At 43.6% G+C, this 21,728-nt stretch overlaps 1 protein-coding gene and 1 long non-coding RNA gene across 8 annotated transcripts in view; one reads left to right on the top strand and one right to left on the bottom strand.

Annotated features, from left to right (window-relative positions):
• The window catches only part of LOC119848784 (zinc metalloproteinase-disintegrin-like NaMP), a 48,580-nt gene extending 38,803 nt beyond the window's left edge, over nucleotides 1-9,777 (top strand). For 2 of the 5 annotated variants that reach the window (XM_038385008.2, XM_043502992.1), the window contains 6 exons: nucleotides 233-335; nucleotides 693-792; nucleotides 4,299-4,355; nucleotides 4,558-4,635; nucleotides 6,448-6,510; nucleotides 7,519-9,777. In XM_038385008.2, the coding sequence (XP_038240936.1) occupies nucleotides 233-335; nucleotides 693-792; nucleotides 4,299-4,355; nucleotides 4,558-4,635; nucleotides 6,448-6,510; nucleotides 7,519-7,551 (434 nt within the window). In that variant the 3' untranslated portion in view covers nucleotides 7,552-9,777. Of the gene's footprint in view, nucleotides 1-232; nucleotides 336-692; nucleotides 793-1,317; nucleotides 1,371-4,298; nucleotides 4,356-4,557; nucleotides 4,636-6,447; nucleotides 6,512-7,518 lie in introns of those variants that run through there. The other 3 variants (XR_006277106.1, XR_006277105.1, XM_038385009.2) reach the window with 3 other exon arrangements.
• LOC119848785 overlaps nucleotides 1-21,728 on the bottom strand; it is a 37,291-nt gene that overhangs the window by 4,992 nt on the left and 10,571 nt on the right. Inside the window, exons 2-4 of one of the 3 annotated variants that reach the window (XR_006277108.1) lie at nucleotides 17,673-17,816; nucleotides 16,395-16,575; nucleotides 8,618-9,993 (exon numbers count right to left, since the gene is read on the bottom strand). This is a non-coding gene — a long non-coding RNA (uncharacterized LOC119848785). Of the gene's footprint in view, nucleotides 1-8,617; nucleotides 9,994-16,394; nucleotides 16,576-17,672; nucleotides 17,887-21,728 lie in introns of those variants that run through there. The other 2 variants (XR_005290336.2, XR_005290337.2) reach the window with 2 other exon arrangements.

Below are 21,728 nucleotides of genomic sequence, written 5' to 3' on the forward strand. Positions count from 1 at the left end.
TCTTGTTCTCCTCTTACATGCAGAGACCCAGGATCCAGCTAGACACAGCACTACGCAGTCGTGCAGAAGAATGGGGTGGAATCTCCCTCGTGTGGCCGCTTTTGATTGGAATGCAATTTAGCCTTAAGAAAGCCCTTACTGTAGGAAAATGAGGAGGCCATATCTACAAGCCTCTGTTACCTCTCAGTGTTGTTGCAAAACAGTCACGTGTTGCAAAATATCATCTCTGCAGATTTCGCCATCATTGCCGGTGTGCTAGCTGCCCTTGCCATCATTGTGATAGTTGCTGCTTTAATCATCCGCTACCGAAATGCTAAGAAGCAGCAAGCTCAGAGGTACAATGTTTATCCCTTTGGAATAAAAAAAAAAAAAAAAAAAAAATCTTGAAGGAATTTAGGCTGGAGGTTTTCAATAGGAGATGGGCTCCTAGCTCCCACAGACTTCTCTGAACAGTGCAGGAAGGATGCGAGATGTCAACCCTGGGACCTGAAAGTGCCATGGTCTCACCCCAACCTCTCAGGACTAATTAATGTCCATACATTGCTCTTTAAAAAAAAGTAAAAGTAAACAATAGTAAGTCAGCTATTTAAACTCCACATGTGAAAAGCTTTCAATGGTATAATGTCTCTTTTTTTTAAGACAAATCGAGCTAACACATACAAACCGAAGTGCAATTTATAATGTCTTTGTAGCGGCCAGAGCAAAGGTGTATCTGGAGAGACAAACCAAGGCTTCTCAGTGAAAGAACAGAAGAGACGTCCGAACGCTGCACCCAGGGTACCTGTCCAGGAGGTGAGAATCCGGATGCATGTCTGAGTTACAGACTACTTGGTGCAGTACATATATTCTCCCATCACTGTAATAGAGTGGCTAAAATTTCAAAACTTACCTGCAGTTACTTAATAATGGGTTACCTAGGGAGGTGGTGGAATCTCCATCCTTAGAGGTTTTTAAGGCCTGGCTTGACAAAGCCTTGGCTAGGATGATTTAGTTGGTGTTGGTCCTGCTTTGATCAGGGGGGTTGGACTAGATGACCTCCTAAGGTCTCTTCCAACCCTAATATTCTATGATTAATAAGGGCCTGAGTCTAAAGATTAATCTAGTGATTAGAGCAAAGAGCTTGGAATCACAGCTCCTGGGTTTTGTTCCCAGCTCTGGTAGGGTTAGAGCACAACTTAGTGGGTAGACCATTTGGCTTACAGTTTAATTTCTGTACTTTGTCAGTCTGGAGTGGGGGGTTGCGAGCAAAATCAATAAGCAAGATGAAGATTTTTAAGTAAGGCTCATATCAAGTTTTTTCTCTTTTCCTGTTTTCACGTCCACAACACAAGATTCCTCCACACCAGGCAAATAAGCCACAAGTCTATGTTGTAAGCACAACTGGAGACTGTTTTCTTTTTTAAAAAAAATTTTATTTTTGATAAGGCTGAAAACAGCATTCAAAGGGATGTAATGGTCAGCCACAGCTGGGGCCAGATCCCAAATCCATCAAAAGTGGAATGACTTCCATTGATGTCAAGTGGAGTGCCCCAAGGGTCAGTCCTGGGGCTGGTTTTGTTCAACATCCTCATTATTGATCTGGAGGATGGTATGGATTGCACCCTCAGCAAGTTGGCAGATGACACTAAACTGGGAGGAGAGGTAGATACGCTGGAGGTAGGGATAGAATAGAGAGGGCCCTAGACAAATTAGAGGACTGGGCCAAAAGAAATCTGATGAGGTTCAACAAGGACAAGTGCGGAGTCCTGCACTTAGGACGGAAGAATCCCATGCACCGCTACAGACTAGGGACCAAATGGCTCGGCAGCAGTTCTACAGAAAAGGACCTAGGGGTTACAGTGGACAAGAAGCTGGATACGAGTCAACCGTGTGCCCTGGTTGCCAAGAAGGCCAATGGCATTTTGGGATGCATAAGTAGGGGCATTGCCAGCAGATCGTGGGACATGATCGTTCCCCTCTATTCGACATTGGTGAGGCCTCATCTGGAGTACTGTGTCCAGTTTTGGGCCCCACGCTACAAGGAGGATGTGGAAAAACTGGAAAATGTCCAGCGGAGGGCAACAAAAATGATTGGGGGCTGGAGCACATGACTTATGAGGAGAGGCTGAGGGAAACTGGGATTGTTTAGTCTGTGGAAGAGAAGAAGGAGGGGGAATTTGATAGCTGCTTTCAACTACCTGAAAGAGGATGGATCTAGACTGTTCTCAGTGGTACCAGATGACAGAACAAGGAGTAATGGTCTCAAGTTGCAGTGGGGGAGGCTTAGGTTGGATATTAGGAAAAACTTTTTCACTAGGAGGGTGGTGAAGCAGTGGAATGCGTTACCTAGGGAGGTGGTGGAATCTCCTTCCTTTGAGGTTTTTAAGGTCAGGCTTGACAAAGCCCTGGCTGGGATGATTTAGTTGGAGATTGGTCCTGCTTTGAGCAGGGGGTTGGACTAGATGACCTCCCGAGGTCCCTTCTAACCCTGATATTTTATGATTTATGTCAGTGGACATTGGATCAGGCCCCTTTCTGTTCTTTCAGGGCTAACACAGATGGCTAGAAAGGGGAATAAAGCTGCCGAAACCTGCTCTCTATAATATACTCCTATCCAAACAATCACATTCCTTGCAAAATGGGCACTGCCAGCTCATCGAAGGATTATAGATCCCAGTCTCGCAAAGCACTCAAGTTCCTACTTAGCCAATCTATTAACAATCTGCTTATTCAATGAGACTATTCATATGCTTAAAGTTAAGCATATGCCTAAGGCCCTTGCTCAGTCAGGAACAAAGAACCTGCAACTGACAGAAAATAATTGAATAGCTGCCCAACAGTGTGAGCTCCAACCTGGCCTTTAATTGCTAGCAGCAGTGGATATAAATCAGAAATAGGTGATATATACACAAGAAAAGGTGAAAAGACTCTCAACCTTTTAGTATTTCTCTCATTTTGCTGAAGAACGGAGCCCATTTCACAGAAAAGTCTGCCAGGTTTCAAAGTTTTCACAGGAAAACGGACCCTTTCAAAATTCAAAGTCTAACACTGAAATCTTAAGCTTTTGACGCAAAGACAGTAATTTCTTCAAATTTTGCTGGAAAAACAAATGTAAAGGGTGTGAAGTCACTGGAAACAAACAAAATATACCTTGTGCAAAAATTGCTACCAGTTTTGCTTAGCTCTAATATACTTTAATAAGTTTTGGAGATCTCTTTCCTCCTTGATGATGGGTGTCCAACTCCCATTAATGCTAACAGGGGACTTGCATGTGCCTATCATGGAAGAATAGGCCTCAGAGTGTATAAGATCATCATCCGATATTTTGATGCGCTACTGATACGTAATATCTACATGCACAACTGCAAAGCATCTCAGGTCTACAGACTCCTACACCAATTTTCCATTCAATTCCACAGTATGTCCAGGCAAGTCTTCCGTTTGTCTGCTTGATGGACTTGTTTCTGTGCACCTTCATGAGTTTGCTATCAGACCACCGATAAGCTACAAGAGCTTGACACAATGGAAAGACTTCCATTTGCATCCTAGGCAAGTCCTTTGGATAGATTCAATATGCAAAGCCATGCCGCTTTAATGAGGCTTTTGTAAATATCGGCGAAGAGACAAGACTGAGCACTGGGCCCGATTCCACAAAATGCAGAGTGCCCTCATCATCTGTTCCTGGACGCTCAGCATCATACAGTGGATGATTCGTATCTTTCAGGACTGGGCCTATTGTGATTAGAAATTGGCCCAAAACAAAGCTCTAGATCTAAACAATCCCTAAAGCTTTGGGAAACTTGCCTCCCTCCCGCAGTCCAAATTTCTGTGTTCAGACCCATCTCGAGTGGTGACATCTGAGCCAGAGCAAAATAATCTTGGCACTACAATCATTAGAGTTCATAGGTTTGAATGTTTAAGGCTGCAAGAAGAGCATGCACCTTAAAGAATGTTTATTGGATTGGATTGATCTTTGTATTTATAAAAACACGCCTCTCCCATCCACCATGAGGTGCATGCTCATCAATTATAAAGCAATTGAAACACAAATAGTTAAATTAATACGTCAGCTCCAAAGGATTAAAGAGAAGACCAGGACAAAAACCTCCAACTTCAATTTGTCACCACATCCCCTCTGGAAAAAGCTTGGGGAAACTGATAAGTTTTTATCAGTAGTGTCCTGGAAGTCAAATACTACAATCTGTGCTGTATTCGGCTGTTTAATGTTGATAGCTCAGTATGTTGTCAGCCATAAACCTGTAAGCTGCCTTTTTTCCCCCTGCGACACTTACATATTGTAACTTATTGTTGCTCCCTAGCATATCCCAGAGGAGAGATCCAATGGCAAGCCAGCCATCCACCAAAATACAAAAATGGTAAGAGCCTCATAAGTGGATTTAAAGAAGAAGAGTGAAATCCTGGTCCCATTGAAATCAATGGCAAGACTCCCAACGACTTCAAGGCAGCCAGGATTTCATCTCTAGACTTGTAAGGCTGGGACAATTCTGAATTAGGGACAGAGGCCTCTCTCTCACAATCTCTCTGAGTAAACGTATCTTTTATTTTCTTCTTTTTCAGCCTATCATAAAGCCAACCATTCCACCACCTCCAGTTCCTACTGCCAAACCAGCCTTTTCTCCTGTCGTGGGCAATTCTGTAAGCAGACTTCCACAATCCTGGTCCATTCTTTTCTCATGCATCTTATCTAATCAAGTTGCACATGTGATATAATCATGATGCAGTGGACACTGGCCAGTGTTTTCAGTTTCATGGTTAAAACTGGATGGAAGTTAGTTAGATTGCAAGTCTTTGGGGATGGGACCATCTTTTTCTTGTTCTGTGTTTGTAAAGCATCTAGCACAATGGGGTCCTAATCCGTGCCTGGGATGGCTAGTGATACAAATAATAAATAATTTTAATATATTAGGTATGTCCCATTTTTTTCAGTGTTCCTATGTATGTCCAATAGTCACTAAAATTGCCTCAGATGTACTGAAATGGCAGAACCAGGAGAGTAGGTCATCAATAATTTTTTAATAAAATTCAGGGGGAAAGAATTTTAAACACAGGAGCCCGGTTTGCATTTACACTAAGGCCACATTGCACTAACAGAGCTGTATAAAAACATCTTTGGTGTAAAGGAGAAAAAGGCCAGAAAGTTTGCCTAAAAAGCAAAATACACAACCAAACCCAAGAAAACAACCACTCAAACTCTTGCTGTCGGAGGGCTTGATCCTCCAGTCCTTACTCGGACTAGCAATTTCTACTCCTGCTAGTAATCCCATCACAGTCAATGCTACTGCTTGCATAAGCAAGGATTTTTCATTAAGGTTTCAATTCAGCAAAGCACAAGCATGTGTTCAAAGTTAACCACAAGTCACATTGACTTCAAATGGGACCTAAGTGCATGCTTAAAGTTCAGCATGTGCTTAAGTGCTACCCAAAATAGAGATGCTTTCCTCAGTCATTGCCTCAAGCGTGTGCCTGGCTTTAAGCAGCTGAGTAGCCCTATTGAATACCCTTTGCCAATAGAGATGAATTTACATCCTATGTGTAAAGTTAACGTTAAGCATATACCTCTCTTAGTATTGAGACCTCCTCCTCAATTATTGAGAGTGGACCACATCCACCCTGACTGAATTGGCCTCATCACTGGTTCTCCACTTGTAAGGTCACTCCCTTCTTTTCATGTGCCAGTATATTTATGCTTGTATCTGTGATTTTCACTTCAGGCATGTGAAGAAGTGTTTTTTTTACCCACAAAAGCTTATGCCCAAATACATTTGTTAGTCTTTAAGATGCCACTGGGCTCCTCGTTGTTTTCACATGCTTAAGTGCTTTCCTGAATCAGGATCTATATTTCTGTCTGTTTACAGTTGTTGTGTGTAGGGCAGGGATCTCAAACTCAAATCACCAGAAGGACCACATGAGGACTAGTACATTGGCCCGAGGGCCGCATCACTGACACCTTTTCATATAAAGATACAACAGCCCCCACCGCCCCTTCCATGAGGTCCCACCCCTTCCCCGCCCCCATTCCAACCCCTTCCCCCAAGGCCCCACCCCAACTCTGCCCCCCTTCCTGCCCCTAATCCAACCCCTTTCCCAAATCCCCGCCACTGCCCCGCCTCCTCCCCTGAGCACACAGCTCCCCCCGCTCCTCCCTGGAAAGGGGTAAGCATCGCCAAACAGCTGTTTGGTGGTGGGAAACGCCTGGAGGTAGGCAGAGGAGCGGGGACACGGTGCTCTGGGAGAGGAGGGAAGCTTGAGGGCCGCAGGAAATAACTCTGCAGGCCGCGTATTTGAGACCCCTGGTGTAGGGGGAAAATATTTAGGGTCACAATGCTACTTGCTTATCTACTTTTTGTCTCTGTAAAGGTCTTGGTAAATATGGGAGATAACCCCAGTAGCAGCTCAGCTCTGTACTCACTTCAAAAGGGAGGCATAACAACTATATTTTTGTCACAGGTAGCACAGACAAAGTCCACTCCTTCACGAGTCCCAAAGGGCAAACCTGCACCCCCACCACAGGTAACTCAAAGTACACCATATACGTGATATTCCAAGTATGACTGAATGCGAGATCAAGATAAATCTTAACACAGTGCTGCCAATTCATGATTTCAATATGAGCTGCATGATTCTTGGTGTTTTTTTCCACAAGGCCCTAGCTCCTGGAGTCGTGTTACAACATAAATTCAAAACCAGTAAGTTTCTAGTACTCATGGCTGTGAAGAAAAGATAAAAAACCATGACTCCTTAAAGGCTCAAAAACTTGAAGGCAAATAAAGAGAATCCAGTCTGGTTAGTTTGCGGGGGAGGTATGGGGGAGCCAAGATTTTTGGAGAGACAGAGCTGTCAATACTGTTAGTAGCACAGCCCAGTAGTTGGCATTTAAAATGCTTTTACTTTCTAATTTTCTTCGTCTGTTTGCATTACAGTGCAGGGTTTTAATCCTGTAATAAAAGTATGGGATCTCAGCAGCATTACTCTGCATGAGATCTAGGCTCTGACCCTGCAAAGACTTATCCCGTGCGCTTAACTTTAAACATCTGACTAGTCTCAGCATGTGCACAGGTCTTTGCAGAATTGATTGCCTTTGAATGATAATTCTTTCATTCAGGGACTTTCATATTGCTATATAGGAGTACAATGCCGAGCATAATGGGGCCTCTACATACTACTGCAGTACAAAACTTATTATTATGTAGAACAACTGTGGGCCAGATTTCAATTACCTTTACTCACGCTGAGTAGTATTTTATACACCATGTGATTCAGTGGGACCATTCTCGGAGTAAGGTGTCATTCAGAATGAGTAAGGGTATCAGATCTGGCTCTTAAAAGGGTTGCTGGAATATAAGAGCCGGACCATTTGCCCATCAAGTCCAGAATCTGCAGCAATGGCTATTCTCTGATGCTGCGAAGGTACAGAAAAAACCCACAATGCATCTCACCACGTTGTGCAATGCTGAGTAGAATTTGTGGAAAATCTTGTGTCAGTCACTTGATTTGTTCCATTTGTTTGTTTTCACTCAGGCTTTAAAACCACCAGTCAAACCCAGAGTATGAAGCTATTGAAGAACTGATCAAGATGCCTGACATTCTGAGGGACAGTTTCCATCTCTGTTCACCTTGTGGTTCCTGCCTTTGCCAAGAAACTATGATCGTCCCACTAACTTTCTTTTTTAAATGGACTGGCAATTTCTTTGAAAGAAAATGTGTTTTTCAAATAATATTGTAGTCCTTGGATGATGACATCAGCCTGCCATTCCTGGCTTTCCAGAGGAAAAGCCAGGAGAATATCAAACTGAACTGAGGGGGACCATATGTGAGTTATTAAACCGGCTCAGTATATGTTTTGGGTTGGAATTAAAACAAACATCCTAACCGTCAGGCTGGTTAAGCACTGGAATAAACTGCCTAGGGAGGTTGTGAAATTTCCATCATTGGAGATTTTTAAGAGCAAGACAGACAAACACATCAGAGATGGACTAGATAATACTTAGTCCTGCCATGAGTGCAGGGGACTGGATTAGATGACCTCTCGAAGTCCCTTCCAGTCCTATGATTCTAGAGTCTAAGATTTGGGAAAGTCTGGTGTGCTGGATTCTGTCTGTAAATTGCAAACTAGATGTAAAGTTAAAGGACCATCAGAGTAGCTGGATCAATGGCCCAACATTGCCTTCAGTGGTGAACACCTGATGCAAAGCTGTCAAGGGTAGAACAAAACTCCTTCCTCACCCTTGGAGGAAGTCAGCTTGTATCATTGAGGCATGAGGCTGGATTACCCTCCTGTTCGTCAGTTTATTAGCTCTTGCGTTGACTGGCAACGCTTGATATCTGAGAAGTATTTTGGTTCTGAAAACATCCTTTGGAATTATAGTACCCCTTTATTCTCTATCACTTTAAAGGCCGCACAGTGAGCTATTTTGAGCTGGGAAGATTGGATACATGGTCAGAGACTGTATTACAGTCAACCAGCTAGCTGCTTGGATCACAGTGCTCCTGGAAAGCATGCTTTGCCAGCCTGACATGGAACTTCAGATGCCATAATTGAACTCCAGGGACAATGAAAAAAATCCCTTAATAATTGGTTTTATTCACCACTTAGTTCCCGAATTATCTCCTCTTCCCCCTTCCCACCCCGCCCCATTCCAGCCGAGAAACACTGGTATTTTCTTAATTGGAGGGTTACTCTTTGCACTCTACTGTATTATTGTAAATTTGCTAATGAGTACTAGGCTGGGCACATTGATTTATTATTGCAAGACTGCTCCTGGGTGTGGGGCTTTGCACACTAGTATGGTACTAGAGGGTTGTTCCTTAGTTCTGGGCTGCTGGCACTGCTGTTATTGATACCTGGGGCATTGATATGATGGTACTAGCATCACTATATTTAGGTTAAAGCCCAGGGGCGTATGTGTCAAGGGAAAAAAAATGGTTACAAAAAAATAAGATGAGCCTTGTATCCAAAGCACCCAACATTTCATAGTGGTTCCAGTTTGAACTAGGTTTGGTTCCAGGTCAGATTCAAAAGCAGAATGGTCCTTTCATTTTCAGAACTGGTTAGGCTGTGGCTCAAGGCAGCAATTTTACACCACTTGGGCACAAAAGTGTCGCTAAGGGAGATTTTCTCCTGGTTGCAGAACCACCGAAGTGAAGTCATAGCCTTGAATTAGCCTCCACATGAAATTTAGAATCGCATTGTAACTCTAATCTATGTCACGTCCTGAACATTCCCTGTTTGGCCTGCTCTTTAAAAAGAGCCATATCCTCAGCTAGTGTAAATCTAAGCTCCATAGAGGTTAGCTCAATTGTTCCAGTTTGCACCAGTTGAAATTCTGGCTTACAATATCTTATTTTGATAGTCAACAGCTAAGTTTAAAAAAAAAAAAAAAAAAAAGGAAGTGTAGCTAGAAGTATTGACGTGCCCACTGTGGTGTCTCAAACAAAAACAAAAAATGTGAAAAATATCCATTCCTTCTTTTATGCTACGATTTCCTTTGGGCTGTCAATCAAGCATTATAAAAGAGAGAACAATGCTATGAAATGATAATATTCTGTTACTTGCCTTGTAAGCTGTCAGTTTTGGGTGTACATTTTTTTTAGATTTAACTTCATTGTGAGAACATTTGTGTCTCCCACTTTGGAATCATTTCTTCTCTATTTGTATTCAAAGACATTTAATATAAGCAAGTTTAAACATGGTGTATGGAGATTTTAAAAAGTTATTTTTATTACCTATAAATAATGTATTTACAAAGATTTCTGTATTAAAATGTTCTAAGAAAAGCAGAGTATTTTTTGGAGAACATCATCAATTGCATATAATGCATATGAAAGATGAGTGGGATAATTTATAATCCTATAAAATCCACGGGACTCCAAACTTTGCTCAAAGTGCCCAGCAAAGTTTTGTATTAATGCAGTGGGATGGATCTTCAGCTGATGTAAACTGGCATCATTCCAGTGAATCCAGTTTATATTAGGTGAGAAAATGGCCCAATTGCTCTAAAACAGAGAACAAAACCATAAAAATACTTGACGTAAAAATCTACCTTCTTTCAATTTGTCTATCCAGCTAATTTATCTAGCTGTTGGCTACATAGATTATATGACCACAATCATCATAGTAACTGAGCACTTTGAAATGAGTAAAGCAAAAACGCCCAATGCTCAAGAGTTGCTTCTCAACTGGAGCAGTCTTCCAGACAATAGTGTACGTATGCAGCAGTAGCATATATGTCGCTATCCATATTCACTATAGCATAGACTCCCGCCAGCCACAGCATATAAACTCCAGAGCATTTTTGTAGAACCCTATTGTTCCGTTATACAAATGTGACATCTGCTGTTAGAAAGCCTTAACTGCAAGCAGAAAGCAGCCCAAATCTGAGCCTCTAATATACAGAATGGAAGAATACTTATGACATTTTCAGATGTCAAAACTTCCAGGGCCTGATCTGCAGTGCGTGTAAGTCAGCAAAGTGCCATTAAAAGCAAATGGAGATTCTCAGGTGGTATAAATCAGTGTGTCTGCCCCCAGATATTTGCTATCTTCGATCTGGCAAATCCTTACATAACGCGCAGTTGCAAATGACGGCTATGCTAGAGTGCTGGTAGGTCTGAGTGTTCGACAAGTCTCAAACCCTTCTGTTCTCACCAGAGTTCAGGCTGAAAAGTGGGCATGGCCAGAGAACAGGTGCATCTTAGGAAACGTAGGTATGTCTATACTGCAGTCACAGGGTGCAACTGTAGTTTGAAAGGATGTACGTGACATAGCTTAAACCTAGCTAGCTCGGGACCCAGATCAATGAAAACAACAGTACAAGCTTCAGCATGGCCTTTACAAATCCATCTGGACCCCTGGGTAACTCTCATGGGGTTAGGATGCACTGAAGTTCCGGGACCTGGCCTAGCTAGATTAAAGTGAGCTCAGATGCATTGTGTGGCAAATGGCCGACACTATTGTGGTGGGTCCTGTGCTTTTTCTTAGTGTGGTGGGTCAGGGCGCTACCCCCGCCCCTATTCTTAAGCATCAACAGCTTCACTAGTGCCCTAGTCAGGGAGAGAAGCAGAGGGGGAGAAGGGACCCAGGTCTGCCCCCTAATCTGGATCACATCCCCTTCAGCTTCGCAGACTTCTTACCCTTTTTGCCCTTGGTCAGGGTTTCTCTCAGTCTTCTGTGCCAGGGGTGTGGGGGGGGGGGGGGAAGGAAAAAAAAAAGTCCATCTGCTCGGGCAGAGTTTCTCTTCCCCTGGTACTCCTCCAGACTACAGTCAGGTCTCCTTCCCATCTCCTGTCTGACTGAAGCAGGGGATTATTAGGTCTCTAGCATGGCCTTAATTGGCTCCAGGTGGTCTAATTAACCTGTAGTAACCTCTCCTTAGTCCACAGGGAATAAGGCCCTGATCGTTCTGGGGTTTATATACCTCCCATCTCTTACTCTCCTGCTGCATCACAGTCAGCTCCAGCAGTAATTGCATCCTGTTAAGGAATGAACTGTGCACAACCTTTCCTAATGGTTGGAACTGGGTGACCAGGCACAGTGGCCAGAAACCAGCTCAGGAGGAAGTTACCAAGCCCAGAGAGCGAGCCACAACTGGGGTGTGGGCAGAACCAGGGCATCAGGCCAGGATTAGGAGCTTAATACCAAGTCCAGGTTGGAGCCAGAGCAAGATGGAGCTGAGAGCCAGAAGTCAGAGCTTGGAACCAGAGTATCAGCTGGAGCAGGACCCAGTAACTGAGAGCTAGAGAACAGGTGTGGGGACCGGGGACAGAGGCAGGAGCAAGTGCCAGGAGGAGCAAGGAGGTGGCCGAAAAACGAGGAAGCTGAACCAGAAAACACAGCTGTGGGCAAGGTACACTGCAGAGCAGCCAGCAACCGGGGAGGCAGCAGGGCTTAAGAATATAACTGCTAGAGTCTTCAGCCTGTCAGGAGGCCAGGTTCATTAACTTGAATCAACTGAGTGAAATGAGCCGGGACTGCATTCTGCTCTGGGTCCCGGACATACCCTATGATTGCAGTGTAGACATATTCTTCTCTCTCTTAGGTGAGACCCTCATCTTGCTATTTGCTCCCATATGTAGTTTCAATCCTACTCCTAGGGAGCACCCCAACCATGTGCTCAATGCACATAGGGCCAACCCACCCTGTGCTCCTGGTCCATTCCACACCTGCACTGGGTAGCATCATAAGAGCGGCCAGACTGGGTCAGACCAAAGGTCCATCTAGCCCAGTATCCCGTCTTCTGACAATGGCCAATGCCAGGTGCCCCAGAGGAAATGAACAGAACAGGTCATCACGTGATCCATGCACTGTCGCCCATTGGCAGCTTCTGGCATCACGACCACAGTGCAACATTTTACAGTTATGGGTGTAAAAGATCTTGGCCTGGTGGGATCAGTGAGTAAACACAGGGGCTGGTGGGGAATTTCAGTGAACCATTTAATTTTTTTTTTTTTGCCCCAAAATGCCAATTTGTTGCAACCAAAACAGGTGCAGTTTCAGTGCATCTCCCGACTCAAAAAAAAAAAAAAAAAAAAAAGTGAAAAAAGTTCCAAAATTGTCAAAAACGTCCCACTTCAACATTTTTGAACCAGAAAGGTTTTTCAAGTTGACTATTTTAAAATTTTAGACTAAAAAAAAAAAGAGGGGAAGGAAAGAAAGAAAACAAGGTTGAAATTGAAAAAACTGACTAAACTTGAATTTATCTGAATGAAATGTTGCAATTCCAATTTCCAGTTTGTAAAATGTTCCCACCTCAGAACATTTTTTCACTCTCTCAAAGATGTTCCAGGCACAGGAAAACAGCTTCTTTCCCTGCTGTAGTTAATAAGGACAGGCTCAACTTTCACAGATGCAGGGATTCAACTAAGGGGGAATTGTGGGGAAGTGCATCACCCCTTCCACTACTACAAACAAAAAGGGAGAACTTCCCATCTTCTCTTGGGCTTGGATAAGTGCTCCCACCCCAGTTCCCTCTCCTCCGGGGCTGGTGTTGTGAGAGCACCTCCTGCTGTTTCCATTGTCTTTAAAACCCTGCATTCACCCTCCCAAGTCCCCAAGAAATTTTGCTGCAAAAAGGTGGCCACTCCCTTTCCCCTGCATACCCATAAAGTGCCATCCTCACAAAGTCCTTGCAGAGCAACTTCCTGGGGTCAAGGGAAGGTCCATGCATACTGCAAAATAACCACTGCAGCCTGGATTCACTAACGTCTTTAGTGATGATTTAGGATGATTTAACTGGGACTTGGTCCTGCTTTGAGCAGGGGGTTGGACTAGATGACCTTCTGGGGTCCCTTCCAACCCTGATATTCTATGATTCTATGATTCTATCTTCTTCAGGCAGGCTCTTTTGATCATTCAACCTCCTCTCGCGTATGGAACATTGACTATTTGGGGAGATGGGAATTTAGGATGAATCTAGCCCAGACAATCCACTCTACTGGGGAAAAAAAGCCATTTGATAATCCAGTCAGAGCTTGCTTGGTAGCCATGATTTCAAATTAAATATGAATTTCAGTGTGTTCCATGTCCCTTGGCCTTCAGTTACAGATTCAAATACATTAACAGTGACAGAGCAGGAAGGTAAGGGCAGCATGAGAGCCTCAAACAGGCGCCAGCCAACCAATCAATAGGCTAAACCCACTCTCCAAATGGAATACCATGGAAATCATATGCTTAAGGATATTCAGGTTAGGAGGAAGCCCTTGCTTTCTAAAGCCCTACTGACTATAAAGCTAAACTAAGGCTTACACTTATTCAGCACCAAAACACATGCGTAAAAGATGCATCACTTCTTTTATCTTGAGATTAAACCTTTTCTTTACTCTTCAGCTGTCTCAACCCAGCCAATAAAGGTGTGTGCCTAACAACATTGCATCCATACTTATCTCAGGGCAAATGAAGGACTGAAAGTCAGATCCTTAGCGGGTGTGAATTAGAGCTGAGCAAATAACTCATTTTAGAAAGAAAAAAAAACAAATCAGATTGGGACAAACAGAATCTGAAATTTTTCAGTGAACTGAAAGAGTCTATTGCAGGTCTGTTCTAGAGCTAGGATTTGAACCGGGGTCTCCCCCATCGCGTGTGAGTGGCCTAATCACCAGGCAAAAGGTTATAAAGGGGAGGGGGAGAAGGGGTGGCAGCAGCACCAGCAGCTCTGGCCATTTTGTGAACGGCCAGAAATGTGTGCATCAAATTCGTGAATAAACCATGTGCCTGAAAAATTTCACTCCGGGCCTGTGCCACTGTTCATTGAAATCAATGGAGATAGTGCAGCTGAAGATCCAGACCCTAATAGCTACTGTCCACTACCCAATATCCAACTGGGCCTAATGGCTCACAATTTCTATGGGACAGAAACAGCTCTTGCAGCAGGGTAATTTGCTGTATACTGGTACATTTCCATACGTGAGCCTCAGCAATAAGCTACTTATTACTAACAGGAGAAGGATGACAATCTTCAATCATTGGGTTATTGAAAGCTTCCTAATGTTGCAAAATTGTACACCTCTAATCTTCCTCCAGGCGATTGTGAAACTGAAGGCCCCAGTGAGGCGCAGGGCTATCTGTAGAGCTGCCAGCAACAGCCATGGCCACCAGGTTACTTTAGATCAAAGGTTAGAAGAGTGACATGGATATCAGCATGCTATAATTGGCATTAGATCCATAAATAATTCTGCGTAATACATGACCCCAGCCATCAAAGGGTCTAGGGGGAAAAATAGAGGCTGGAGTATTGATGGATGCGTCTGTAGCAGCTATCAAAAGAGCAGAAGTGGTTTCCATGGGATTTGTCAATGTCTCTTTACAAAGAAAGAGAAGGAAGATGGATCATCTATTTCAAACAGGAGAAATCAAAGCCCACCAGGACAAGTGATTTAGTGTACAGTGGAGAGATTTGCCTCACTCCAGCCAAACATGAACCAGAACCAATTATCCAACCTTCCCACTACCTAAGAAAAACCTTTGGAGTTTCAGATGAAATGAGACATGGATCCAAACTATTACCCCTGCTTTGTAAATCTAAAATGGACTCCTCTATAGAGGTTGAAACTATTTAGCAAAGTACAGTGGTAGTTTCCCCATTGGGATTACCTAGAGCAGTGCCCCACTAAGTAAAAACCACAAAACAAATCAGAAGGAGGCAAAAGAAATGTACCTCAATTCCAATTTCTCACTGTCACAACTCTGATCGAAGGGAGATTTTAGATTTACGAAGCAGGGGTAGTTTGGATCCAGGTCCCCATTCTTCTGAAACACTTCAGTGTTACCAGATCAAGGACCCAAGGAAAGCCAACTGCTCCAAGATCATCAGACAACATGACGACAGGTACAGTATATGGTAGATAGGTAGGTAAATGAATGCAGTGCTCATTCTACTAGAGAGCAACATAGCATCAGAAGACTTCAGGGAGGGCATCTGCACTTCAACAGCCCAGAAGCCACAGCCAAGGACTTAGAAGTGTTCTTAATTAACGGGCCCTGTCCAAGACAGACACAGGGCTTATTTGGATTTAACCTATACTGCAGCTGGGGAAAAGGTTTTATCTCTGGATCTTACTGAATGCAGGTGGAAAATAACTCCCTTTTCGGCATGCTGGACCCATTTTGTTCCATCTTAAAGGCACCAGCATGATGCATTTTCCATGTTACTCTCTAAAAATATTAGAGAGAAACACGTTCCTAATCCCAGTTTACTGGCATTTTATGTTCTAGTGCTGTACAGAATTGCTAAACATTATATACACCAGCTGATTCAGAGACTCCCTGACATACAAGACAGTTTCCAGATGCTGAAGCTTTATAGTAGTAAGACCTGAGACTTGCACATGAAGAACATAAAGAGAGGAGACAGTCTATCGGATAAAACACTAGATGGGATTCAGGAGATCTGGATTCAGTTCCTGGGTCCACCACAGACTGTGTGTGACCTTCTGCAAGTCACTTAGGACTTGATTTTCTAGAGCTCAGCATCCTCGGGGTCTGGATTCTCAGAAGACTTTAGCACCAAGTGTCCGTGTAGTGTGCTGATCTCTTTGGAAAAATCCGCCCTCAATTGTGGATGCTAAGCACTTGCTCTCTCTATGCTTCAGCTCCTCATCTATAATGCTCCCTTTCTTTCACGTACGGTCTTACAGCCAGGAGAGACATATGGGGTAGGAACCGTCCCTTAGTCTGTTCGTACAGCACCTAGGGCACTGGGGCCTTGCTGTTGGTTGGGGCCTCTACCCATCTCAGTAATTAATGCGAATTAGAACGTTGCCACAGTACATCCAAAAAATTGAAGTGGATAGGTCTCTATTGTGTTAGATATCAAAAGCAGCACTCCACCTAAATGGATCTTTGCACTCTAACTATTGCAAAACAGCAGTGAAACCTTGACCTGGAAAGCAAATAAACTTACGCTCTACCAGGCACAGCACAGAGCAGTACGTTGTCCTAAAAAGGGAAAGGCAACGCAGCAGGACCCACATGTCCAAATCATCTGACCATCACCAGATCTCCGCAGAGCTGTAATTGGTGGTGAATTTTTCTTGCCGGAGTCAGCTGTACACTGCGGGCATGGATCAGAATGGAAAACAAACCTGAAATATTAATGACATCCATCAGAGGACAGGCAGAATATGGACAAGAGAGATAACTGAGGACAGGGAATATATGGAGGTGGGGAGAAACTGTTCCCTTTTTGTCCAAAGGCAGACTAAACAACTGGTTTCAAGTAGGGTTGCCAATTCCAGTTGGATGTATTCCTGGAGGTTTCATCACATGACACAATCTTTAATTAAAAAGATTCATCTTTAATTGGATGGAGACTCCTGGAGGGTTGACAACCCTAGTTGCAACTCACGTACCTGGTCCTTAGAGCTTGGTTTGCAGAGGTGCTGAGCACCCACGGCTCCTATGGAAATCTAAGGGAATTGCAGGTGCACAGCACATTGGTCTCTAGGAGGTGTCTCAAGTTGGACGCCCCTAAAATTAAAATAACTTTGATGATCAGGCCCTATTAGCGCATATAAAGGGCCAGGTCTCTGAGTCCAGCCAAGCTATGCTTGTTACAAGAGATAGGACCCCACCTTTCTCCCCTGATCTGCAGCATGACCCAGGGTTGAACCATTCTCAACAAAGACAGAACCTGCTGCCAGGATTGCAGAATGTTCATAATCCAGGAGTTTTACAGCTTTTATCCATCTCTGCATTGGGGGTCTGAGCCAAAACCATTGTCACTAGTACTACCCAGCCAGGCCTGACCCAATTGCGCAAGGAGCTGTACATACATTTAGTATAGCATTTCTTGAGCAAACTTATTGGTTTTTGTTGGAAAAATCTCCATCCATTGAAAGTCTCTCTCGGGTCCACAACAGAATTTCTGGTCACGGAGAGTGAGAGGGAAAAAAAAAAAAAAAAAACAAGGATAGTCGATAGCCCATTGATTAAGACACTCACCTGGGATGTATGAGATGGAGAGTCAAGTCCCTGTGAGGACTTAAATCTGAGCCACCTACATCCCTAGTGAATGTCCTAACAACTAAGCTATATAGTCCCTCTTTCTCTTGCTTAGTCTCACCTTTCGGAGCTGTTCCACTTGTATAAAACAGTTAATTAATAGAGAGAGAGACAGAGACAGACTCTCTAACAGGATAGCTTGAGACTAACTCTATAGCTCACTCGTTAGGGCACTTACCTGGGAGTGGGAGACCCCAGTTTACTTCCCTGGGATGTCAGGCAGAACAGCAAAGCATCTTATCCGCTGGGCTATGGAGTCAGGTTTCAGAGTAGCAGCCGTGTTAGTCTGTATTCGCAAAAAGAAAAGGAGCACTTGTGGCACCTTAGAGACTAACAAATTTATTAGAGCATAAGCCCCCGCGAGCCACAGCTCAGTCTCTCAATCCCTCCTGCTGAAACTGTTGCATCAATAATTACCTGTACAAAAAGAGGGGATAGGATAAAAGGTCTATAAAATCATGAGTGGTGTGGAGGAAAGAGAATAGGGAAGTGCTATTTACCCCTTCACATAACAGGAGAAGCAGGGGTCACCCAATGCCATTAACAAGCAGCAGGTTTAAACAAACAAAAGGTGACAATTCTTTACACAATACATAGTCAACCTGTGGAACTTGTTGCCAGGGCACGTTGTGAAGGCCAAAAGCATAACTGGGTGGAAAAAGGAATTAGGTCAGTTCATAGAGGACAGGTCTATCAATGGCTATTAGCCAAGATGATCAGGGACCCAACCCCATTCTCTGGGTGCCCCTAAACATGTGCGACTGCCAGAAGCTGGGACTGGACAAGAGAGAACAGATCACTCTACGACTGCCTTGTTCTGTTCATGGTCTCTGAAGCACCTGGCACTGGCCACTATCAGCAAGCATGATCCTGGGCTAGATGGACCAATGGTCTGACCTAGCATGTCCACTCATGTTCTTATTCATTTGGTAAGAGGGAGTGAGGCAGACAGTCTACAGCGTGAATCCGGCAGAGCAGGGACTTGAAGCTGAGCCTCTCCCTTCCCCGGTGAATGCTCTAAACCAGCAGTTCTCAAAATGTGGGTCGCGACTCCATTTTAATGCGGTTGCCAGGGCTGGCTTAGACTTTCTGGGGCCCAGGGCTGAAGCCAAAGCCCCACTGCCCAGGCCAAAGCACACTGTCTGGGGCTGAAGCCCTTGGGCTCAGGCTTCAGTCCCCGCTCCGGTAGTTGGGTAGTAATTTTTGTTTTTAGAAGGGGGTCACGGTGCAATGAAGTTTGAGAATCCCTGGTCTCAACCACTGGGCTCTTGGGTATTCTGGGAGGTATGTCTCTTGTTTTCCATGACAGTTTTTGAAGAAGTCTAGCTTTCGTTCCACATCTGAACGCCAACAAATCTGAAAAGGTCTATATTTTTGAAAAAACAGATTTCTTGTTTTCTGGCCAGCCCTAATATTTAGTAACAAGACAGTCTCACGCTTACAGTCTTGGCTAATGATATGAAACAAGAGGTGGATTAAACACCCAACACCACCACAAGAATGCTTTTGCATAGACTATTGGTGCACTCAATATGGATTTCCAATTGCTTAGCGTAAATTGGCAGACAACTCCCCCCCACCCCTGACCCCCTTAAATAGGGCCTGATCCAAAACCTTTTAGATTCATAGATACTAAGGTCAGAAGGGACCATTCTGATCATCTAGTCCGACCTCCTGCACAGCGCAGGCCACACAATCTCACCCACCCACTCCTACGAAAACCTCACCTATGTCTGAGCTATTTAAGTCCTCAAATCATGGTTTAAAGACTTCAAGGAGCAGAGAAGCCTCCCTCAAGTCACCCATGCTACAGAGGAAGGCGAAAAACCTCCAGGGCCTCTCCAATCTGCCCTGGAGGAAAATTCCTTCCCGACCCCAAACACGGCGATCAGCCAAACCCCGAACACACGGGCAAGATTCACCAGCCAGACACCACAGAAAATTCTTTCCTGGGTAACTCAGATCCCAGCCATCTAATATCCCATCTCAGGGGATTAGGCCTATTTACCCTGAATATTTAAAGATCAATTACTTACCAAAATCCCATTATCCCATCATACCATTTTCTCCATAAACTTATCAAGTAGAATCTTAAAACCAGATAGATCTTTTGCCCCCACTGCTTCCCTTGGAAGGCTTTTCTAAAACTTCACTCCTCGGATGGTTAGAAACCTTCGTCTAATTTCAAGTCTAAACTTCCTGGTAGCCAGTTTATACCCATTTGTTCTTGTGTCCGCATTGGTGCCGAGCTGAAATAATTCCTCTCCCTCTCCTGTATTTATCCCTCGGATATATTTATAGAGAGCAATCATATCTCCCCTCAACCTTCTTTTAGTTACGCTAAACAAGCCAAGCTCTTTAAGTCTCCTTTCATAAGACAAGTTTTCCATTCCTCGGATCATCCTAGTAGCCCTTCTCTGTACCTGCTCCAGTTTGAATTCATCCTTTTTAAACATGGGAGACCAGAACTGTACACAGTATTCTAGGGGAGGTCTCACCAGTGCCTTGTATAACGGTACTAAAACCTCCTTATCCCTACTGGAAATGCCTCTCCTGATGCATCCCAAAACCGCATTAGCTTTTTTCACAGCCATATCACATTGGCGGCTCATAGTCATCCTATGATCAGCCAATACTCCAAGGTCCTTCTCCTCTTCCCTTACTTCTAATTGATGCGTCCCCAACTTATAACTAAAATTCTTGTTATTAATCCCTAAATGCATAACCTTACACTTCTCACTATTAAATTTCATCCTGTTACTATTACTCCAGGATCCCCATCTTCTCCAATTTAACTAATAATTCCCCATGTGGCACGGTATCAAATGCCTTACTGAAATCTAGGTAAATTAGATCCACTGCGTTTCCTTTATCTAAAAAATCTGTTACTTTCTCAAAAAAGGAGATTAGGTTGGTTTGGCACGATCTACCTTTTGGAAAACCATGTTGTATTTTGTCCCATTTACCATTGACTTCAATGTCCTTAACTACTTTCTCCTCCAAAATTTTTTCCAGGACCTTGCATACTACAGATGTCAAAACTAACTGGCCTGTAGTTACCCAGATCACTTTTTTTTCCTTTCTTAAAAATAGGAACTATATTAGCAATTCTCCAATCATTCGGTGCTACTCCTGAGTTTACAGATTCGTTAAAAATTCTTGCTAATGGGCTTGCAATTTCAGGTGCCAATTCCTTTAATATTCTTGGATGAAGATTATCTGGGCCCCCCGATTTAGTCCCATTAAGCTGTTTGAGTTTCGCTTCTACCTCAGATATGGTAATATCTGCCTCCATATCCTCATTCCCATTTGTCATGCTACCATTATCTCCAAGATCCTCTTTAGCCTTATTAATGACTGAGGCCAAGTATTTGTTTAGATATTGGGCCATGCCTAGATCATCTTTAACCTCCACTCCATCCTCAGTGTTTAGCGGCCCCACTTCTTCTTTCTTAGTTTTCTTCTTATTTATATGGCTATACAACCTTTTACTCTTGGTTTTAATTCCCTTTGCAAGGTCCAACTCTACTCGACTTTTAGCCTGTCTCACTTTATCCCTACATGTTCTGACCTCAATTAGGTAGCTTTCCTTGCTGATCCCTCCCATCTTCCACTCCCTGTATGCTTTCTGCTTCTTCTTAATCACCTCTCTAAGATGCTTGCTCATCCAGCTTGGTCTACAACTCCTTCCTATGAATTTTTTCCCCTTTCTTGGGATACAGGCTTCCGATAGCTTCTGCAGCTTTGTTTTAAAGTAATCCCAGGCCTCCTCGACCTTTAGATCCAGAAGTTCTTCAGTCCAATCCACTTCCCTAACTAATTTCCTTCATTTTTGAAAGTCAGCCCTTTTGAAATCAAAAACTCTAGTTGCAGATTTATTTTTGTTAATTCTTCCATTTAGTTTGAACTGAATTAGCTCATGATCACTTGAGCCAAGATTGTCCCCTACAACCATTTCTTCTATGAGGTCCTCGCTACTCACCAAAATTAAATCTAAAATGGCATCCCCTCTAGTCGGTTCAGCAACTACTTGATGAAGGAATCCATCAGCTATCGCATCTAGGAAAATCTGAGCCCTATTATTATTACTAGCACTGGTCCTCCAGTCTATATCTGGGAAGTTAAAGTCTCCCATGATCACGCAGTTTCCATTAGCATTTACTTGATTAAAGACATTAAAAAGGGCTCTATCCATATCCAAATTAGATCCTGGAGGTCTATAGCATACCCCAAG

Source organism: Dermochelys coriacea, chromosome 26, assembly GCF_009764565.3.
Source record: "Dermochelys coriacea isolate rDerCor1 chromosome 26, rDerCor1.pri.v4, whole genome shotgun sequence".
Taxonomy (NCBI): Eukaryota; Metazoa; Chordata; order Testudines; family Dermochelyidae; genus Dermochelys; species Dermochelys coriacea.